Source organism: Embiotoca jacksoni, unplaced genomic scaffold (genome assembly GCF_022577435.1).
Source record: "Embiotoca jacksoni isolate LCO1_2020_lvr unplaced genomic scaffold, fEmbJac1.0.p SCAF_49, whole genome shotgun sequence".
Taxonomy (NCBI): domain Eukaryota; kingdom Metazoa; phylum Chordata; class Actinopteri; family Embiotocidae; genus Embiotoca; species Embiotoca jacksoni.
The window spans coordinates 294997-314781 of record NW_027185402.1 but is presented as its reverse complement, the minus strand read 5'-3'; the positions used below and the strand labels follow the sequence as shown (position 1 = coordinate 314781).

The following is a 19785-nucleotide window of genomic DNA, read 5'->3' as shown; positions in this document are numbered from 1 at the left end:
CAGCTGAATGCTTTTAGCCTTTTTTTTTTTCTTTTTTTTTTTTTAATGTCTTTTTCAAGCAAGGACTAGGTGGATTTGATTCACTTACTGGACCCACATGGCAACAGTGACATTTTCAGATGTTGCAAACAGTGTGTTAATGTCACGATAACAGTGATGAAAGAGAAGTCAAATCTATTGTGAAACTTCCCATTCGAGTCATAAAATCAAAAATTTCTGCTGTTGTTATGGATGGCATGCCCAGTAGACGGTAATGCATGATTATGCACGACAAAGGTTCAGACAGCATATCAGTCAAGTCCTCTGGCAATATGGCACCGTGTGATGACTGTTGTTGTAACTGCTTACCACTGCTGCTACTATTCACACTGAGCAGCATAACAGCACTGATTTATTAGAATACTCTCATGTTGAGATCATATTACCGTACAATAGTGGCAATATCGGTGCTTTCAATTCAATTTCTGTTTCTAATATTTGGCTGATTGGTGAAATCTTATCATAAAAAGTGAAAAAAAAAAAATTAGTGGCGTAATATATTCCAAGTAATTTCTAAATCACAGTAATTTTTTTTGAAGAAAATAATCTTCATCACCCTACTTTATAAGGAACATACTTAGGTGGCTCAGTACTTCCTCTTGTAATAATAATTCCCAGTACCGTATATAATAAAGCAGTATTTGACTCGGGTGTGTAGTGTTTTTAATCATCACTCGGTAACTCCATCGCTATTCAAGCCCGGCTGTCCAGCAGCGGCTCTGTCAAGCCGCAAACAGCGCGTCAGAGGAGCGGAAGTGAGGGGCCCAGGGTGCAGAGTCTCCGGGCCACCGCTGCTGGCCAATGAGCGACAAGAATGCAAGCACCCTTGCAAAAAAAACCACCCCAAACTGTCAAGCGTCTGAGAAACAGCTCGAGAACACCCGGGAAGTGGAAGAATATACTTTCAAAATAAGAGACAGGGTTTTTTTTTTTCCACTTCTGACAACAGCGCGAAGCCACTTCAGCCTTAATCTGCACGAATAACCGTTTTAAATACGTATTGACACATTTCATAGTAGACGAAATAGGAAGGGACATTAAAAGAATATACTGCAATTTAACTACAAAGAAAATGAGATTTTTTTTTTTTTTTAATTTTTTTTTTTAGGTTCACAGATTGTACTGGACGGCTACAAAGCTCAAATAAACTTTCTAAAGAAAACGGTGAAGATTAGATGGATCTTTTATTGTCTATATCGTCTGTTTCAGAAAATACTCCTGCTATTAATTGAGGTGTTTTTTTTTTTTTTTTTTTTTTGCCAAGAAAGATTTTATTTGGAAACATTGTACCGGAAGTTGCCCTGTTTACATCCCGCACGGTTTGACGGTCACTGCTGTGTGAGCCGGAGGGCGGCAGTCAGTCAGACAGTGAAAGTGAAGGCGAAGACCAACCCAGTGCCGAAAACTCAGCCTCTTCTGGATCACGTTCAACTTCACTGAACAAACCCCCCAAAAAACGATCCAAAAAAAGTAAGAATTGAAGAGGAAGGAAGACAAGGGGGGAGAAAAAAAAAAAAAAAAAAAGAGAGAAAAAAGGCGAGGTGCTCCTAACTTCTTTTCACCGCTATCTGCCAAGAATTGTCTTCCGGTTTTGACTTTTTTTTTTTTTGTAATTTTTTTTTTTTTGTGTTTTTTTTTTGTGTTGCGAGCACTGCAAGAGAAAAAACCCCTCCAAAGCACAAAGTTTGAGCGTGAGAAATGTGAAGCTACCGGCTTGTGTGTTTCAACCAGGCTCCAGGACTCCCTATTTAATCCATGCAGTACAGTGCAATGGTACGTGAACATGGATTATTATTACTACTTTCAAATGTTGTGTGAACAGACTTTGTGATACCATATATATATATATATATATTTATTTTTTTTAATTTTTTTTTTTTTTTTTTTTGTAAGATATGTCCTGTCCTCGCGACGATGGGAAAATGTGGAGAAGTGGGTTGACTTAACACGGACCACAACACTTGGCACGCTTGAGCCAAAAATTGTACTGAACTTGGCACAGTTTCTCCGGCAGCCTATGTTAACAACCACATTCCCCTAAATCTGGCAAATGAACTCTATGTGGACTGTTGACAGCTCTGTAGGATACACGTACACACGCACACTGCAGAAACAAAGTAACACTTCCACTGCTTTCAGTATGACTCCTACAATATTTCACCTGACTTAATATCTCCTTCAAAAAAAAAGTAAGAAAGGAGTTATTCTACTTCCTGATATACTACAAAATGTCATTTTTCAATTAACACCAAAAAAAAAAAAAAAAAAAAAAAAAAAAGCCCTCTTTTAATGATAATGTGTGGAACATTTTAAACGATGTGTTTTCTTTTAACTACCTCGGTTTAAGGTAGGTATCATAGGACAACGTAGGCTAAATTCTGCAGTGACTAATTCTATTAATTGGATATTAATTCTTTTATAAAAAAAAAAAAAAAAAAATGCACTCTCCCCTCGATTTTTTTTTTCTTTTTCTTTCAATAACTTTTATATTATTTATTTAAAAGGCGTCATGAACCGACTTTGTGCCCTTGCTTAACTTGTGTGACCGGCGAACTAAAATGACCTGACGTTTTGTTTTCACTGTGAACCGCAGACACTGCCGTTGAATTATCTAAACTGGAAACGGTGTGTGTGTTGTTGACACGGGAGCTCTGGGGGGGGGGGGGGTAAAGGGTGGCCGAGGGAAAATTCCCTTTCCCTCCACCCCCCCCCCCCCCCCCCCCCCCCCCTTTGCCTTATGCGACCGAGGCTCTGCGGTCCAAAGTCCCCGTAGTTCATAAAATAATTCTGCTCGAAGTGACGGGGTAAATGAATTGTATGCCGGGTTGTCACAGCCGATGAGGAGAAGAAGGTGCTTGGAGGGTGGATATGGGTTGTGTGTTTGGAAGAGCAGCAGCAGCAGGAGCAGGAGGAGGAGGAGGAGGAGGAGTGTGACTGTGTAATTACGTGGGTGAAAAAAAAAAAAAAAAAAAGAGAAAAAGTTGGGTCTGATTTGCTGGAGTCGCGCAGCACCGAAGGTGCACCGGTCGATTTCATATCAAGTTTGGTTAAAGCGGGGGTGAACATCACACACTCGGCGCCCTCTGAAAAGCTCCCCGTAATGCTTTTTATGAGATAGCGCAGCGACCGAGACGCGCAAAGAGCCCAATGCAGTAGAGGGAGTACGCAGCAGCCCCACCGGCTCTACGAGTACAATCTGCAAGTGCTTATATACCGTGCATGTCAACTTAGACACCAAAAAAAAAAGAGAAAAATCTCCTTTTTTTGTTTTGTTTTGTTTGCGGTGACGACAATCTTTGGATCGCAAAAACACATGGATGTCCTTGGATAATTCCTTTTTTTTTTCCTTTCTTTTTTTTGTTTTGTTTCACGCGGATAGCTGCTCCACAGTCTTGCATGGTGCACATCGGTCCAGGAATGGCGCGATAAAGTGATCAGAGGAATCAGTCCAAGTACAGTCACTCTCTGTGTAGCCGTCTCGTCATGTATTCCCCGATCTGTCTAACTCAGGTATTTGTGTCTTTTTGTATCCATTTAATCGCTCTGATTTGAATATTAGTGATTTTTTTTTAATTTTTTTTTTCTCCTCCTCTCTTGCATGCACTGGTCTAAGAATTGAAAGTTCTCTGTGTGCGTGTGTGCGCCAAGACAGTGCAGCGTCAGCTCTGCGTGGGAAATACTTCGATAATTCATACATATAATACAGATTTGTCTTGTAAGTGAAAAAATAGCGTTAAAACGACTAGAAATTAAAATATCTAACTTAAAATATATACATTTGTACTATAGATGGCGTGTTTTTTGTTGGTTTTTTTTTACTTTTGAGATCTTGGATTCTAACAAAAGTACTAATGATTTATAATTTAAGAGTCCTTGAAGTGTTCATCTTAAAAGTTATGCAGAAAGATGATTTTTAAGATAGACTGTCTTTTTTATAGCCTTGTACAATTGGCACAGGTATTCTTATTTTCTCTCGGGTTTAATTAGGTTATTGGCGTCCTCCAATAACCTCACGCACACTTCCCGGCCTTGCTTGAGCTCTGTTTATATATTTTTTTTTCCCAAGTGTATATTTTTATTTAGAGAAAAACCCATATACTTTAGAGAAGTGAAGTTGGAGGAAGATAAAGCCACTTTCACTGTAGGAAGATCAAACACACGATATGGTTGATTCAGCGGTTGGACAGAGTAGCTGACTGTTTTGGCTGACTCAGTTTTACTGTTTATATTTTACTTGGCATAAGTAAGTGATTGACTGAGATGTGGTTTAGTTTGTACTTAAGAGGATTGTGCTTTTATGGCCGCAGATGAAGTGCACTGCATAGGCCCTGGCCAAGTCATTTATCTTTACAGCATTTGGCTTTAGCCTGGTTAAAAAAAATTAACACAATATTTTAAGTGATTTTTGAACCGGAAACCAGAAGTGAAAATGATTTCAGAAACACTTGCTGCAGAACACATTTACCAGCATTTACTTTTGTAATTTTAATTGGCAGCTTTATAGCGAGGAGATGACATTAAAAGAAGTTCTGAATTATATTTTGTATGTCTCTAAAAGACTACGACTCGTACTACTATCCACAGTAAATCTATCACATTTAAAAACTAGAATGTGCAGAGTATAAAGTTTACTTCTCCTGTATAATAAATGATTATAATTTGACATTACTGTAGTGCAGCAGAGTTTTATTGGCCCGTGCAGTGCAGACTAGAAATGTGGCTTCTCAGAGGAGCACCAGCGGCAGGCACCGATAGGGAGTGGATTTCTGGGGTTTCCTCTAGCCTTCTTTTCCTGACTGCTTACAAAAGGAACAATATGGGATTTTAACTCATCAAAAGCCTGCTTAAAAGGGGCTGCACATACTTATTAAATATGACATTTTAATGAGCTAAAACAAGGATAATTTAATGTTTCCACTTCTCACTTAGAGCAGCTGTAATTTCTGATGAATCCTAAATCATCCAGACCGTCCTGTGCATTCCTCCACCTCCACAGAACAAGCAATGAGAAATGATTGTAATTTGCCCTGAAATTACTGATGTATTTCAGATGTAAAAACCCGCAGGCCACTCAGCTCTCGTAGAAATATCGGCATTTCGGTTTTTCTTTACAAGGAATCGAGGGAAATTCTGTCAAATGAAAAAGTTGCAAAAAGTTTATTTTCTATATTCCTTTAGTTTACAAATATAGAAAATGTGGTTTTAAGTAGACTACACTATAATTAAAATGAAAAGGTAACATTTGTGTTAAATTATTTCTTTAATATGAATCTGAATCTGTTATTATATTCTAATAATTTATCAGAAAAAAATAGTTTTACAAAGAATTTTCTTTTAGGTTGAAGCTGATGTGAAACATTTGAGAAGTAAGCCGGATTTTAATGCCACTGACAAATCTGAAGTTGTAGGAATGAAGCAAGGCAAGAGCCATTCCCTGTGATAACCCCGACACTTGAAATAATCTGGCATTAACTTCTTTTCAAGTCCTAACTCAACCTTTACAAATACCTTTCACACTATTGCTTCATTAGACGTGCTGCCTTTCTCCTCTGCTTCTGTTTTCTTTGCGTTTTGTACACACAGACTATATACGCGGCTCTGTCTGTGTGTGTCTGTGTGTGTGTGTGTGTGTGTGTGTGTGTGTATTTGGAGAACGGGAATCTCCTTAACTTCCTATTTTGTGGCTGCATCTCGCTTGGCCTTTCCAGCTTATCCTCTGTTCTTAGTGAACATGGGATAAGTTCACAGAGGAATGCGGATAGTTTGATAAGAGAAATGCAACTGTGTGTGGGGCGCATGCTCTCTGCTGCAGCAGCAGCTATACAGGAGTCCTGCTCAGAGCATGCTCGGGAAAAGGAGAGCGGAGCCACGAGTGCATTCAGCCACCGGGCTTGGTGCTATTGTAGTGCCGGCAGTTGATATATATACACTGGAATTTCCTTCTCATACCTGTACTACGTCCAGATACAGCTAAGATGGTAACATCAATGTTGCTATATGAAGAGAAAATTCTCAGCTTAAATTAGCTGCCAATAACATTATATGACTGATTATGAGTGATTTTTTTTTTTGTTGTTGTTTTGATTTTTTTATTTGTGGTCTTACTTCCCTTCTGCCTCAGATTAGTAGCTGAATAAACCCGTATTTCTTGTCCATGTTTGATTACATTTCTCTCCTTCTCTCCTCCCTCTCCTCACTGTGTCTCTTGGATGCTCCAGGATGAATTTCATCCCTTCATCGAGGCACTTCTTCCTCATGTCCGTGCCATTGCCTACACGTGGTTCAACCTCCAGGCCAGAAAACGCAAGTACTTCAAGAAGCACGAGAAGCGGATGTCCAAGGACGAGGAGCGCGCAGTGAAGGACGAGCTTCTGAGCGAGAAGCCCGAGGTGAAGCAGAAATGGGCATCCAGGTTGCTGGCCAAGCTGCGTAAGGACATTCGGCAGGAGTACCGGGAGGACTTTGTCCTCAGCGTGACGGGCAAGAAGCCCCCGTGCTGTGTGCTATCCAACCCGGACCAGAAGGGCAAGATCCGCCGAATCGACTGTTTGCGGCAGGCCGACAAAGTTTGGCGTCTGGACCTGGTGATGGTCATCCTCTTCAAAGGCATCCCTCTGGAAAGTACAGACGGCGAGCGCCTCGTCAAGTCTCCACATTGCACCAACCCAGCACTTTGTGTCCAGCCACACCACATAACAGTATCGGTCAAGGAGCTGGACTTGTTTCTAGCATACTATGTCCAGGACCAAGGTAGGTTGAAGCTCATACTGTATGTTGTTGTTTGTGTGTGTGTGTGTGTGTGTGTGTGTGTGTGTGTGTGTGTGTGTGTGTGTGTGTGAGAGCTAATGCGCATGTGTGAGCGATGGCTTGGCGAGGTCAGGGTTCACATGTGTTACTTCTTGGCAGTTTGGCTTCGACTGGCTGAAATCACCACGACATTTGCCAGACAAATAAACGTAAGAAACGTAACAGTCGGTACTGTACAAACACAGCATCATTTTTACAAATCTTTTCAAGTAAGGCTCAATATTAAACAAAAAGAAAACGTGTAATCAGCAGAAAGCACGTTTTAAATGTCTTTGCCCTTTTGTAACGCAGCAGCAGCTCCTACTCAGTTTTCAGTAATTATTCAGTTACTGTAACTCTGACGGGATGCGTTTTTATCTCGCGCGCGCGCACACACACACACACACACACACACACACACAAAGCCCCACAGGCTCGTACGACTGCACGCACACTATATACCTGCTGTGTTCGCCTGGAAATTAAGTCGTGACATTTGTGAAAAGTTACAGCATAAACTGGCCAAAGTGAAATGAGCCCACCAGTTGTATATTTTTCCAAATACTGAATCTACTGACTTGCATCACATGATTCTTATAAAGTCCTTATTGTTCCAGTTTTCTGTTTATCAACAGCGTATTTTGTAAAGCTGAGGTTGTCCTTAATATGTTAAAAATCACGGCCTTCATCCCCACAGTCCCTATAATTCCATGTAACATCATTTTAAAATTCCTCGGTTATAAATCAAAACTCATATTTTGTCACCATTAAAAAAATGTAACATCCGTTTGTTAAAACACATATTTCTATCTGGAGTCACATTAAAGCTCGGCATTAATCAAAAGCTTAAACTTTAGATTTGTGTTTATATTTGCCAGAAATGTCAAACTTTTATTGTGTCTGTGTTTAATGTGTGATTGTGTTGGTGTTATAATGGCAACCTCTTTCTTTCCTTACTTCCTGAAACATAGCGATGTGCTCAGTGTGAACACTGAATCATGAATATTTTTTTTTAGCACAGAGTGCAAGAAGAGGATCAATAAATGGTTGCCAGGTAGTGAAATAGGTTTTGACATGCACATTATTTTTAATAGATGTGTTAATATCATTTTTTTCAAAACTGAAATTACTATAATTAAATTTTTGCTTTGATGCTTAAACCAGAAGACATGGCACACACCAATAAAATCATCGTGACATTTACTGAAGCATTTCAGATCCAGCACAGAACATTTCAGCCAAATCTGATCACTGGAAATACTTTTTTTTTTTTTTAGAAGCAGCCAGTTCCAGGCTGTAAACTGGGAGATTTTCACTCACAGCTTGATGACAGAAACATCAGATTCGGATTCAACAATCAAAGTCTAAATAGATCTGAAGAAGCTATTGTTTAAATAGATGTTGTACATTTTCTAATCTTTGTATTTTGTAATCGTACTTGGACAGCAGATTAGAAGGCTAACACCTCGAACATCCCTCTCAAAATTAAATTTGTGTCTCCTGTATTGTTGGTTTGCCACAGTATGTGATTGAATTTCATTCATTCACAGTTTTAAACTTCCTCTCTTTATCTGCTGACACCACAGGAATCCCCCTGCAACGCTCCAAGCTGAAATTCCCCTGTATTAAATCTATGGCAAAGGCACAGAATAACCACCGATACATCGCTATTGAAGGGAGAAATAGTGGTATGGCTAGCTCATTATCATCAAACCCTGAGCGCCATTTTGTGTTTGATAAGTGCCAGGGAAAGCAGAAGGCACAGCACAGAGACAATAATGGTTGCCACTGGCACCGGGGTTGGCATCAGACCCTCTTTTGTGTCTTTTGTAGGATGCCACCGCTTCTGTAGTTTGCATCTGCTGCATTTTTTTTAACTGTTCAGTACCAACTTGAGAACGGCTCTTTAGTCCGTTTTTTTTTTTCTTTCCACAATACACACCATTTAAATGACAAGTTAGAGCTCGTGTTACACATTTTAAGCGATGTCGCGCTCGAAAAAAAAATGTTCTACTGAGAGTTGAAGAGCAAATTATTGGGAAGAATATATAAAATTTTAGTGTTGGAAATAAATGTGGGACATAATGTTCGGTTTTGCTATTGAATATATTCACTACGGTTCAACAGTGATTATTCACCGTTGTCCTCAAAATTTCGCTTGATTGAAACTTTGGCAAATACAAAATAGCGTTCTTCTACCGGGATCACAGAGATGTCTGTGGTTTTTTTTTTGTTTTGTTTTGTTTTTGCACGCTAAAGCGTCTTTTCCTTTTCTTTAAGTCGCCAAGCGATGCCCCAACGCGCAGACAATGCAGCCATGTTGTGGTAGCGTGCGGCGCAGCGCCATTTTGTTTTACACTGTGCCAGGGAGGCAGGCAAATCACCAGTAATGGTTGTTAGAGGTTTGGGAGGTTGGCATCAAACTCTCTTTGTCTGCTTGCAGCGTGCCTTTGATTCGTTGGTTGGCATCCGCAATGCAGTGGGCACGTTTGGAAAGTTTTTTTTTGACAGTGGCAGAATGGAAGCCGCTGCCTTTGTTCTGCTGCAACTGCACGAAACAAACAAACATACAATCAAACACAAAGAAACTAGCAAACGGCTCAGCCTGAAACTGAATCCGGTATTTGTGCGAAATGCTGGGAAAAAAAAAAAAAAAAAAAAAAAAAAAAAAGTGTTCGGACCGTGCTTTTAATATTGCGCTCCGTGTCCTGCTATCTGGCAGGGTCTCCCTTCTGCTGCGTATTCAATTATTTTGCTGCCGTTATTTACTCAACGGTATTTTTTCTTGGCAAAAAAAAAAAAAAAAAAAAAAAAAAAATCCAGTCCAGAGTGTATTTGTTTTCTGATTGCGGCGGGTTGCTGCCTGAGAAAGGTCGGCGGGTTGGCAGCGAGTGTCCTGGGTGAATTTTGAGAGGGCACTCAGCCCTCTTGTTCTGGGGTACAGACGCGTTTAGCCAGCCAGGCAGGGCTGTAGCACCCATGTGCATGCCCAGATGAATGCCCGCTGGGAAGTAGGCTGGGGGCTGGGAGTGGGGGTTGTGGCATCCATTGTGCCAACTGGCAGGCCGTGTTCAATACAAGGCCTTGGCTTCTCACACACACACACACACACACACACACTCTCACACTGCTGAGGTGCTCCAATGCTTTATGGTTACCTGATTAAACAAGAAGTGCAATTCTTTTTTTTTTTCCTTGAATCATCACCTCTCACCTCCTGGATTCATATTTTGCATATCCAGTCCGACAGCTTGATGGAATAGTTGTAACAAGGCATGGAGACAATCATCGTGTCGGGACTTGTCAGAAATCTGTAGGCCTCGTTTGTATTTGGGTTTTGTGAGCTGCTCATCACTATTCGCTCAAGAACTGCAGAGATATAGTTCTTGTATTCTCTAAAAGTTCTCAATTCTACATTTATGTCCCTTGTTCCTAATAGATATGCATGTCATTAATAAAATAGGAAAATGGATATATAGATATATTTTAAAAGCAGGTGATTAACATTCATTCACCATCCAGCCGATGAATTTTGGAGGAATCTTTTAATTGCTCTGGAAATAATCCTCAATTGTAAATATAATTACAAATTACTGCAAAGATTTCTAGACATTTTGGAAGTGGATTTCCTCATAACCAGTGACAGAAGTGAGTTGCTGAGGGAGTCCAATGGGAGACTTAAGGAGTCAAGGTCAAGCAGCCTTCCCATTACTCTGGCGCTGAAAGTTAACACAGCCATAAAACATCATTACCTTGACTTTTTTCCCCCCTCAGTAATGTAACTTTTTTTTTTTTTCCTTCACACCGTCATGATAGTTTGTGGAAATGGATGGATTACCTCCGAATACACGCTGCCATGTTAATGGAGACCTTGTTTTACAATCGGCAGACTTAACCTCCGCCCCCGGGGTCGTGACCTTTGCAAAGAGATGTGGCAGGGTGTCCTCTGAAGTTTAATTGAGCAAAACAGATCGGTGAAAAATGCGCCGTTGCAGACTCGGGGCACGTGGAGGAGGAAGACTTTTTGCCTCGGGGGGTGGGGGTGTTGGCGGTCAGGGGAGGTGGTGGAGGGGAGCTGCTCATAAGCCCCCCTTGTTGACCTCCTCAATCGGGGTCAAACCACAGCGGTCGCAGGATCACCGGTGGTCTCTTGGCAACTGTTTGTCTCCACTCCCCTGCCAGTTCTTCTGGTCTAGCTGGTGGTCCCTTGGTTCACTGGCCTAAGTGAGGGGGAGTAGGCACCACTGACTCCCTCCCACACTCCCCTCACCCCTCACTCCTCTCCGTCAGGCCGGGTAGTCGGGCTGCTGGTCGCTATCTCCGAAACCGGCCACTGCCTTGCTCACCAAACTACTTGGGGTAGCTGCTTGCATCTTGTTTTCCGCCTGGCTGCCTCAGAGGCTTTGGTCAGGCGGCCAGTGTGGAGGTCTGACCTTCTGGGTCACAGTGGAGGTCTGTGACTAAGCACAACATTGAACCCTCCCTCCCCGTATCCCCTTATCCTCCTCTGCCATCAGGAATCACCCCTGCGGCACACTGCCCGGCCAAATGACTCTCTCACTCCTTTTTTCTCCCGGTCTCTTTTATTTTCTCGCTCCCTGGCTTTCCCTCAAGTCCGAGGCTCTGACCATGACAGCTGTCCCAGGCTTAGGCACTCGGCCAGAGAAAGGGTGACTGGGTTCATGCCAGAAGTGTGAAACAAAACTTGTTGTAAGTAGACAGCGTTAAGGACACCACTGTTTGACTTTTTTAGGTTAAGTTACTCACCTGCCTTCAACTGTTGAGTTTTTCTGCTGAGATGATATTAGAAAAAGTCTCAAGGATGGCTTTTGTGGAAGTTGAGTGGAATTTTATTCTTGGACATGAATCTTTAAAAGCGAACATTCAGAACAAACTTAGCAAGACCGTAAAATACAAATCGTGGGGAAAACGTTAACCAGTGATGCCAGAGCCGTATAGAAAAAGTCTTCAGAGTGAACTGTACAACCCTGTGCTTAGCTTCCATTCTGGCTTCCTTATTAGTATGCAATAGAGCCCGCGGTGTCTGGCTACCTCTCTCTCAGAGCCATAACCTATCGAACACATTCTCTCAATCTAATCCACTTAGAACTCCCTCCCAGCTTCACCGCTTGCCTTATTGATTTCCGCTTCCCACTAAATGTCTTCCCAATCCTTTTTCTCTTAACCCGGGAGCTATTTATGTTTTGCTGTGCAGTCTTTCTCTCTCTCTCTCTTTTTCTTTCTTTCTTTCTTTCTTTCTTTCTTTCTTTCTTTCTTGCGCTCCCGCTTTGTTTCTTTCTCTCTTTATGTCTTTACTAGCTCTCCGGGATCTTTGGTTGTTTGTGGTCTCCATCAGACTTTCCTCTGCCATCTCTCCCCTCCTGCGCTTTCTCAAACACTAACCTGGGTGCAGTGCAGCCAGGTTGCCTGGCTCAGTATGAAGCTTGTGTTATTAGCAGCGGGGCTTTGCTCGAGCAAATACCTCGAGGCTTAAACAGGCCATGTTACCTCCTTAGCCCTCTTTTGTGTGCCATGTGTACATAAATCTCCATGGAAACAAGGCAACTTGGAGCAGAGGCCACTGAGAAATGTGGATGCTTTCTTTCTCAACAAAATTTACAACTCCCTCCTTTGCTCTGCTACAGTGTGTTTAATTTGCTTGTGTCACAGTTTGCACTGTTGCATCCGTCAAAAAACAGGACAGGGCCTTTTATTTTGCATTGTAAAGCGTAGGCATTGTGTTTAAAAGGCTTTTCTTGTGTATTTCAGCAGGAGACTCACTTTTGCGTTTGTGGCTGCACTTGGTTAAGGGCTGCAGTCTGTGTCATTAGTCTATGGTTAAGATCTCAGCTTCCCCACACTTTCCCAGGCTTTTGGGGAGGACCCCAAATGCATTTCAAATCCCCCAGAGGCCACTTGACTGGAGGACCGGCACCTCCCACTCCTCCCGGATAGATTCCCCACCCCCACCCTGTCTGCCAGTCCAACCAAATGAAGACAAATGGGTACATTCACCCCCTATCCCAGCCGCTACACCGTACCTCACTGTCCTGCTGTACAAAGCAGGCCCTCCCTGCTGCCTGAACTTCTCCATCCAATGGCTGCACCCTCTTCTTCGCCATCGTACTAGCGTAACTGCTAGAAAACCCCACTGTTGTCCCATCTGCCTGCAGGACTGGTCATGTAAGACAGCAGGGTCTGTAGTGAAAAGAAGAAAAAGAAGGTTCAGACAGGAGACACAAAAGTCTCCGATTTGAGAATTCGTGTGAAGATGTTTTTTTGACCTTGCATTTTTTCAAGTCAGCCAGGAGAAAAGCGCCTTCAAGTATCAGAAAGAGACTTTCAATGCAAAAGCTAGTCCCCTTTGCCCAGGATGGAGGCTTGTGAACAACCAATAAAGGGAAGAAAAAGTGGGTTGGGGTAGTAGGTGGGGTGTTATGGGGAACTTCGGGCAGGGACAGACAATCAGAGCGGTTGCCCAGGAGACACTAACTTCTCTGTGCAGCACCCCACTCCCCTTCTTTGCCCCATCAAAGTCTTTTCAGTCCAGACAGGGCCGATCAGTGGCCCAGAGTGATGGTTGTCTCTTCTTTTGTCTGACGGTACAGTATGGCCCATCACTGTGACGGCTCGAGAAGACCTGAGCGGGACGAAAAAAAAAAAGGCCCGCCGTTGCAGCACTTTGCAAAATGTACTTTTGGGTGGGCATGTTGTTGTTTGGGGTATGGGGGGAGTAGGGGTGGGAGGGGAGAATCCCCTGAGGATTTCTTTCTAATGTCAGTGCAGCGGGTCAGAGAGGGGATATGGTGTCTGGGGCTTGGGAATGGCCTGCTTGGGACGGATTCATCAGCACCCCATTGAGTTGTCAAAGCCAGCGAAAGAGCTTCCACTCCTCCCTCACATATGTCAGGTTGACTTCTCAAAAAGCTCCCAAATTTAGTAACCAACTGTCGAGCAGCAGAAGATGCCCAAAATTCAATGTAATCAGCGAAACCCCTCCCTCCAACCACACTGATTTTTATTGACCCGTACTGTAAGAGAAGTTCTATAGCAGCAGAGAGGCGAGGGAAGCTGTAAAAATACGTCTTTTACGCTTTAAGGACTTGCATAAACATGCTGTCTTTTATGAAAGACAGCATCTTTGAGCAGTGGGGCTGCATGTGATTAAAGAGAGCCATATAGAAGGAATGACAGGAGGAGAGGAAATACGGACGCCTTGTTGTTTGTAACGGCATTAAAATATCTCAAAGATCACCAAACCAGCAGATGTTACAGATTTTCTACAGAGGTACTTCCTCCACTGTCACAGAGTATTGTTTTTTTTTTTTTCTTTGGATCAAGGCATTAAAACGACAAACTCGTGCAGTGATTTATAGGACAACAGAGGAGAAAAATACACCTTCTCCACTTTCTTTTTTTTTTTTTTTTTTTCCCAGAGATTTTCATATAAATAGTGAGGCACAGCTTAAACACAACATTCAAAACCAGCACCTTAAATTAGAAACTCCAAAACAAAACTCAGACACTGCCAACTTTGGGGCAGAATAATTTTATACTTTACTTCAAAGTTAAACCATAAACTGTGATTTAAAAACTCAAAAGTATTTCTTTTTGCTGTGACTTTTTAACATTTTTTTTTTTTTTTTATAAGATGTGATTTTGGATATTTGGATCATTTTTAACCAATAGCAAACACTGACTCTTAAGAGTTAAATAGTGATGATATTGTTTGGCCACACTGCCACTATTTGTGTGTGGAGCGGGCGAGTCCAATGCTCTGTGAACCTTGCGATTAAAGGATGGTTAATGAAGCCCGTTATTTTTACTAAGGAAGAACAGGGCTTGTTACCATGGTGTCTTCTGCAGGCCTGTGAGATCTGGCTCCTGATAGCTTGAATTCTTCTCAAATTGGCCTGCTCTCTCTGCTGGCGAGCGGCTCCAGCTGGTAGTTTAGCTGCACAGACTTTTAGAAAACCCTTCTAAAATTTCGTCAATGCACATTGAGGCACGTGTTTGCACTCAAACGCCCATAGACGTGTGCACTCAGAAACCCATGAACTCATAACTGCTCACACACACACACACACACACACACACACACACACACGCTACATTCTTACTCACCTGCACTTCAGCTCAAAAATACTGCATTTAGATTCAAACTCCTCAGTACTCGAGCATCTGTTAGACAAAATTTGAAAGTGAGAGTCTTTAAAAGCTCGTTCCAGATTTACCATGTCAAGATTGTAATTAGGACTCCAACATGTGCGCATACCTACAACCCACAATTACTTTGCGGAGTCTTACCAAAAAATAACTCCACTTCACCAACCCTCTCTTAAATCATCAACTTACATGAGCAGGAAAATTCAAGTCAAGAAAAATGCAGTCACTCGGCCTGTTGTTATCTCTTGTATGCCACTCTTGCCTACCTAATAAAACACAGACCTGGTCTAAATTGAGCTTTGTCCAATAGGATCATGATGTAATAGCTGATCTTCCCTCACAGTTTTCACAGAATTGTTTACAACCTGTGGTCTGGGACCTGTACTGACTTAACATAGCATCCGAGCAGTTATGATAATGACTCTAGTTGACCTACAGATGGCTAACTGAGTAATGCTGGAGCTCATCATCTCTTATGAAATCCCAGCTGAGTCTGCTTGGTGTTTCCCGGGAACATCTTCATCTGCTCATGCGGGTCTGTTTTGCAAACTAGTCGACGCTTACCAGACATTTTCTTCTCCCCTTTTTCTGTAAAACTTCTGGCTGTAACTTGGGTTGCCATGTGTGTCTTGTTAAGGGCAGTTATGACAAATGGCAGCAGCTGTACAAACTAATCTCTCTGTAGCTTTCACACATGGCGCCCAATTAACAATGGACCACTGTGGGGCCCTAATCCATGGTGCAGCCATCCTCTGGTCCCGCTTGCTGAGCCAATTGCCCCAGGAGACTCTTCTCCTCAGCACTCCTGATAGGCAGCCTCTAACTCCGTTCAGATGGAAGCCGGTGAACGCAGCCTCAGTCGGAGACTCGGTAGCCATCTTGTTTGTTTCCACGTTGGGAATCCTGGTTCGTGACGCTAAAGACCTCCGGGTTTTATATGGCACGTTGGAGTTCCTCGGGATCGGGTTGCAGCCCTGAGAGAACACACTGCATTGGCAGGCTGTACGTGCAATGGTACATTTGCGTGTTTGGACTCTCACATGCACATATGAACTCACGTGTATTCAGCTTGTGCACTTGTGCAGTATGGATTAAAATAAATGTATGTAGATGCAGTCGATAGATTTAGCAAAGTGGTTTGGTGGGAACAGTGTTTTTGAATGTGTGTGTTGGTGTGATATAGCTTTCCTGTCAGAGGGCATTTTTCCAGTAGTTGCATGATGATAAACTGCTGTTTCTTGGGGCCTCAGATAGTTCAATGCACTGTGTAATGGACTTAAAGTGGTTGTGTGTGTGTGTGTGTGTGTGTGTGTGTGTGTGTGTGTGTGTTGGGAGAGAGGGGGGGGGGTGCTTTACACAGTGCACTCACTACTTCTGCAAATTTATGAGATAATATAGTGTATGCAGACAAGAGGATAACAGTGCACACTCTTTAATGAGTCTTTTTAACTGTGGAATTATCCCAACACTGCAACTTACATACACAAACAAAACATCCACTTTCCCACTAAAGGTTTCAGTGTGTGTGTGAAGTCCTTCTCGGTCCAAGAGTGTGTCAGCAGCGCTCTACATGGCTTTGCCTAAGTGTCTCCGGTTCAGGTTTAGATTACAATTAATTATTCGAAAAGTGAAATACAGTAAGACAACATCTCTTGGACGCAAACCAGTGCGAATTGTATTTCCATATTTTCTTCACCCTTATCCAAAACAAAGCCGCAAACGGGACTCAAAAGCAGGGTAGTGAAGGGTCGACGGCCATCAGGAAAACGTTGCCGGGCCCTGCCAAATCTATGACATGAATGAAACAAATGGATGAAGGAAAATGGTAATGGTTGGGGTGTGATCTCTGGCAGGCAGAGCAAAACCAGTGCCAACTATTATGAATGGGGGAAGCTGCTGCTGAGCTAATGAAAAAAAAAAAAATAGGAAAAAAAAAAAAAAAAAAAAAAAAGCACTTTTTTTTCCATCCACCATCCAGGAATATTTGACCATGGGCAGGCCTTCTGGTGCGGGTGGAGAAAGCCACAAGACACCTGACTAACATCTCACCGCAAAGCAGGACAGTAACACACACAGAGTGGGGGGGAGGTGGTGGAGCAGAGGCAACAAAAGGAGGTTTATTGGGGGACAAAGCAGAGTTCTTAGTTACTTTTAGCCATGAAAAGAGGACAGATAAAACCAGGATATAAAGGTGTCACTTCTTAAAGCCTATTCTTTTTTTTTTTTTTCATAAAAGAAAGGCTATGAAACCACCTCATACTTCAGAATATGACTTATCTAATAATGATTGCTGACATGGAGTCTCCAGGGATCATGTAGTGTGTGCTGTCCTGTACTGCTGCTGTGATAAGAGAAAGGAAAAGTTCTCTTCATTTAATTTGGCTTATGGATAAAAGTCTGTTATGAAGCCAAAATGTCAAACATTAGTGTATGAGGATTTAGGATGTGTTCTGTGTTTTTACACCTCTCTGCATTCAATATATTTTTGTTTATGCCTTTTAGTTGTGCAAAAAAGTGATTTGAAAATATTCCTTTGGTTCTAGAAAACTACAATTGGCTTTTTTACATTTTACAGGGAATTAATCTGTCAAAAAAATATTAAATCCAAGATGAAAATAATGATTTGCTCCTTCCTTGCTGCACTGTACTGTTCATATCTCTTACAGCCTTCTCTCATGTAGGCAGGATGACATGATGGAAAGAGCAGAATGGGGGCCAGATGTATGTTTATATATAGGACCTGACAAGGGTACAGGGAATGACACTAAGCAGAGGCGTGGCATATCCCATGCACACCATCACGTGCTGCACATCCCACAGTGATAAGGACCATACATGTAGATACTTTATGTAAAGCAAAGAAAATAGCGACTATTAAAAACGTTTGATGGCCGGAGCTTCATGATACGAGGGGGGGGGGGTATTTATGCTGGAAGAAGGTGCGGCGTTTAATTACAGGAGTTAGAGGGTGTAATTAAGACTAGAAAGTCTAAATTCTTAGTTGTGTTTTTTGTGTTTTGTTTGCGTTTTCTCGCTGTGAGGTCCGTAGGCGCAGACTTTATTTTAATCCATTCAACTCGCCCTGTAGCCAACAGCAGCAATATTGTTTTCGTTTTACCATAAAAACTTTTTTTTAAATGGCATTTTGTATGCCACGAACATCACCCGCCGGCTGACAAAGCGCGCTCTGTTTTGGAGGCAAATGCTCAAAAACAAAAAAGTGCTTTCCCCATAATGGCAATCAAAGCAACGTTATCAGCGATCAACAGATTCTCACCCAGAGACAGCGAGGAGAAGAATGCCCCATTGACTGATATTGCCTGCTAGGCCGGTAGCGCTGATCTCCTGAAGAAAAGACCAGTGTCGCTGGTGGACCCCACACTCCCCACAGCCCCCCTCACCCCCCCTCACCCTTCCCATCCCCTTCCCCCTCTCTCTCTTTGCCTTCTTCCCGCTATATATGTCTCAATACTTGGGGGGGAGGAAGGCTGCATGTGTGTGTGTATTGTGGAGGTGCTGCCGGGAGACTATCCCATGCTGGCAGTGTAGAAGAACAAGGAGGAGGAGGGGGAGGAGGAAGGGGGTGGGGGGGGGGGGTGGCTGAAAAGACGGAGCCGTCACCTGCCAGACTGCAGGAATGTTAATGCCATGGCTCTGATAATTGGATTTTGTACACACCGTCTGTGTGGAACGTCCAGCAACTTTCCCCCTCTTATTGTTCGACCCAGCCCTGGACCCTCAATAGGGCTTGTCTATGTTTATACAAGCACTCACGTCTCAATAAAGACTGTTTACAGTGTGTGTGTGTGTGTGTGTGTGTGTGTGTGTGTGTGTGTGTGTGTGTGTGTGAGTGTGGTGTTGGTTTCTGAATCACAGAGCAATTGTGTGACAGAGAGACTGAAAATGAAAACAAGCGAGTGTCAGATTATGAAAATCTGCCAAACGTTTAAGATATTAAGAGATTTGTCAGAGTCTTAAAATAGGATCTTTCCAGATTTTCGTGGCGTTGCAGTAAGATTTTGTACATACTTGGATTAAAGTTTATTTTCAACAATGGGACATTCAGAACTTGTAGCTGAACTTTTCTTTGCCAGCTATTCATCGCACCACACTCACACGCTGCCTACATGTTCTGAACTTCATGCAGAGTCAAAGGTAGGCGCACCCACTTTGAGGTCAAAGGTGAAGAGGAAGTACTCCCCATTGGCGGACCTTAGGCGAGGCATACACAACCTCAGATCATTAGGGAAGTTATGGCTCTTGTTTGCGTTTGGGGGGGGAGCAGCCTGGAATCAGGCCGGGAGCTGTGACGCACTGGTTTCCCTCTCGCTGGCCTCCCATGCTATTTCCACCCAGGCTGCAGCGGCTTGATCTGGTTAGCTGCACTGACCTGAATTCCTCATATTCACCTCAGAAGACCCTTAGCCAACCAACAATTTTTTTTTTTTTAGTCTTACTATGCAATGAGTGTACGGTTGTTTGTGTATAAAAGCTCCTTCCTGTACATAAGGAAGCTCCGTTTGAAAAAAGTTATCCCATTTCCAGCTGTAATCCCCCCCCCCCCCCCCCCCCAGCAGAGCTGCTAGAAACAATGACAGAGGTTTCTCTTTTGGCACAGTGACTTGTTCTGATTAGATATACAGCCTCTAATTGTATTTAATCTGTGTTAAAATAAGGCATTTGGAACAATTACTTTGGTATGTTTACCAAACAGCTGTTGTGTGGATTCTTTTTTTTTTTTTTTTTTAGATATATCGGATTTGGTTTGGATTGGATTTTGGTTTACCTCGTTGT

The 19785-nt window shown here is 42.6% G+C and overlaps 1 protein-coding gene across 9 annotated transcripts in view; it reads left to right on the top strand.

Annotated features, from left to right (window-relative positions):
* The window catches only part of LOC138210904 (nuclear factor 1 B-type-like), a 72491-nt gene that overhangs the window by 2508 nt on the left and 50198 nt on the right, over nt 1-19785 (top strand). For 2 of the 9 annotated variants that reach the window (XM_069170285.1, XM_069170281.1), the window contains exons 1-2: nt 1414-1812; nt 6258-6789. In XM_069170285.1, coding sequence (XP_069026386.1) covers nt 1795-1812; nt 6258-6789 — 550 coding nt within the window. In that variant the 5' untranslated portion in view covers nt 1414-1794. Of the gene's footprint in view, nt 1-1413; nt 1813-2802; nt 3550-6257; nt 6790-19785 lie in introns of those variants that run through there. The other 7 variants (XM_069170282.1, XM_069170286.1, XM_069170284.1 and 4 more) reach the window with 5 other exon arrangements.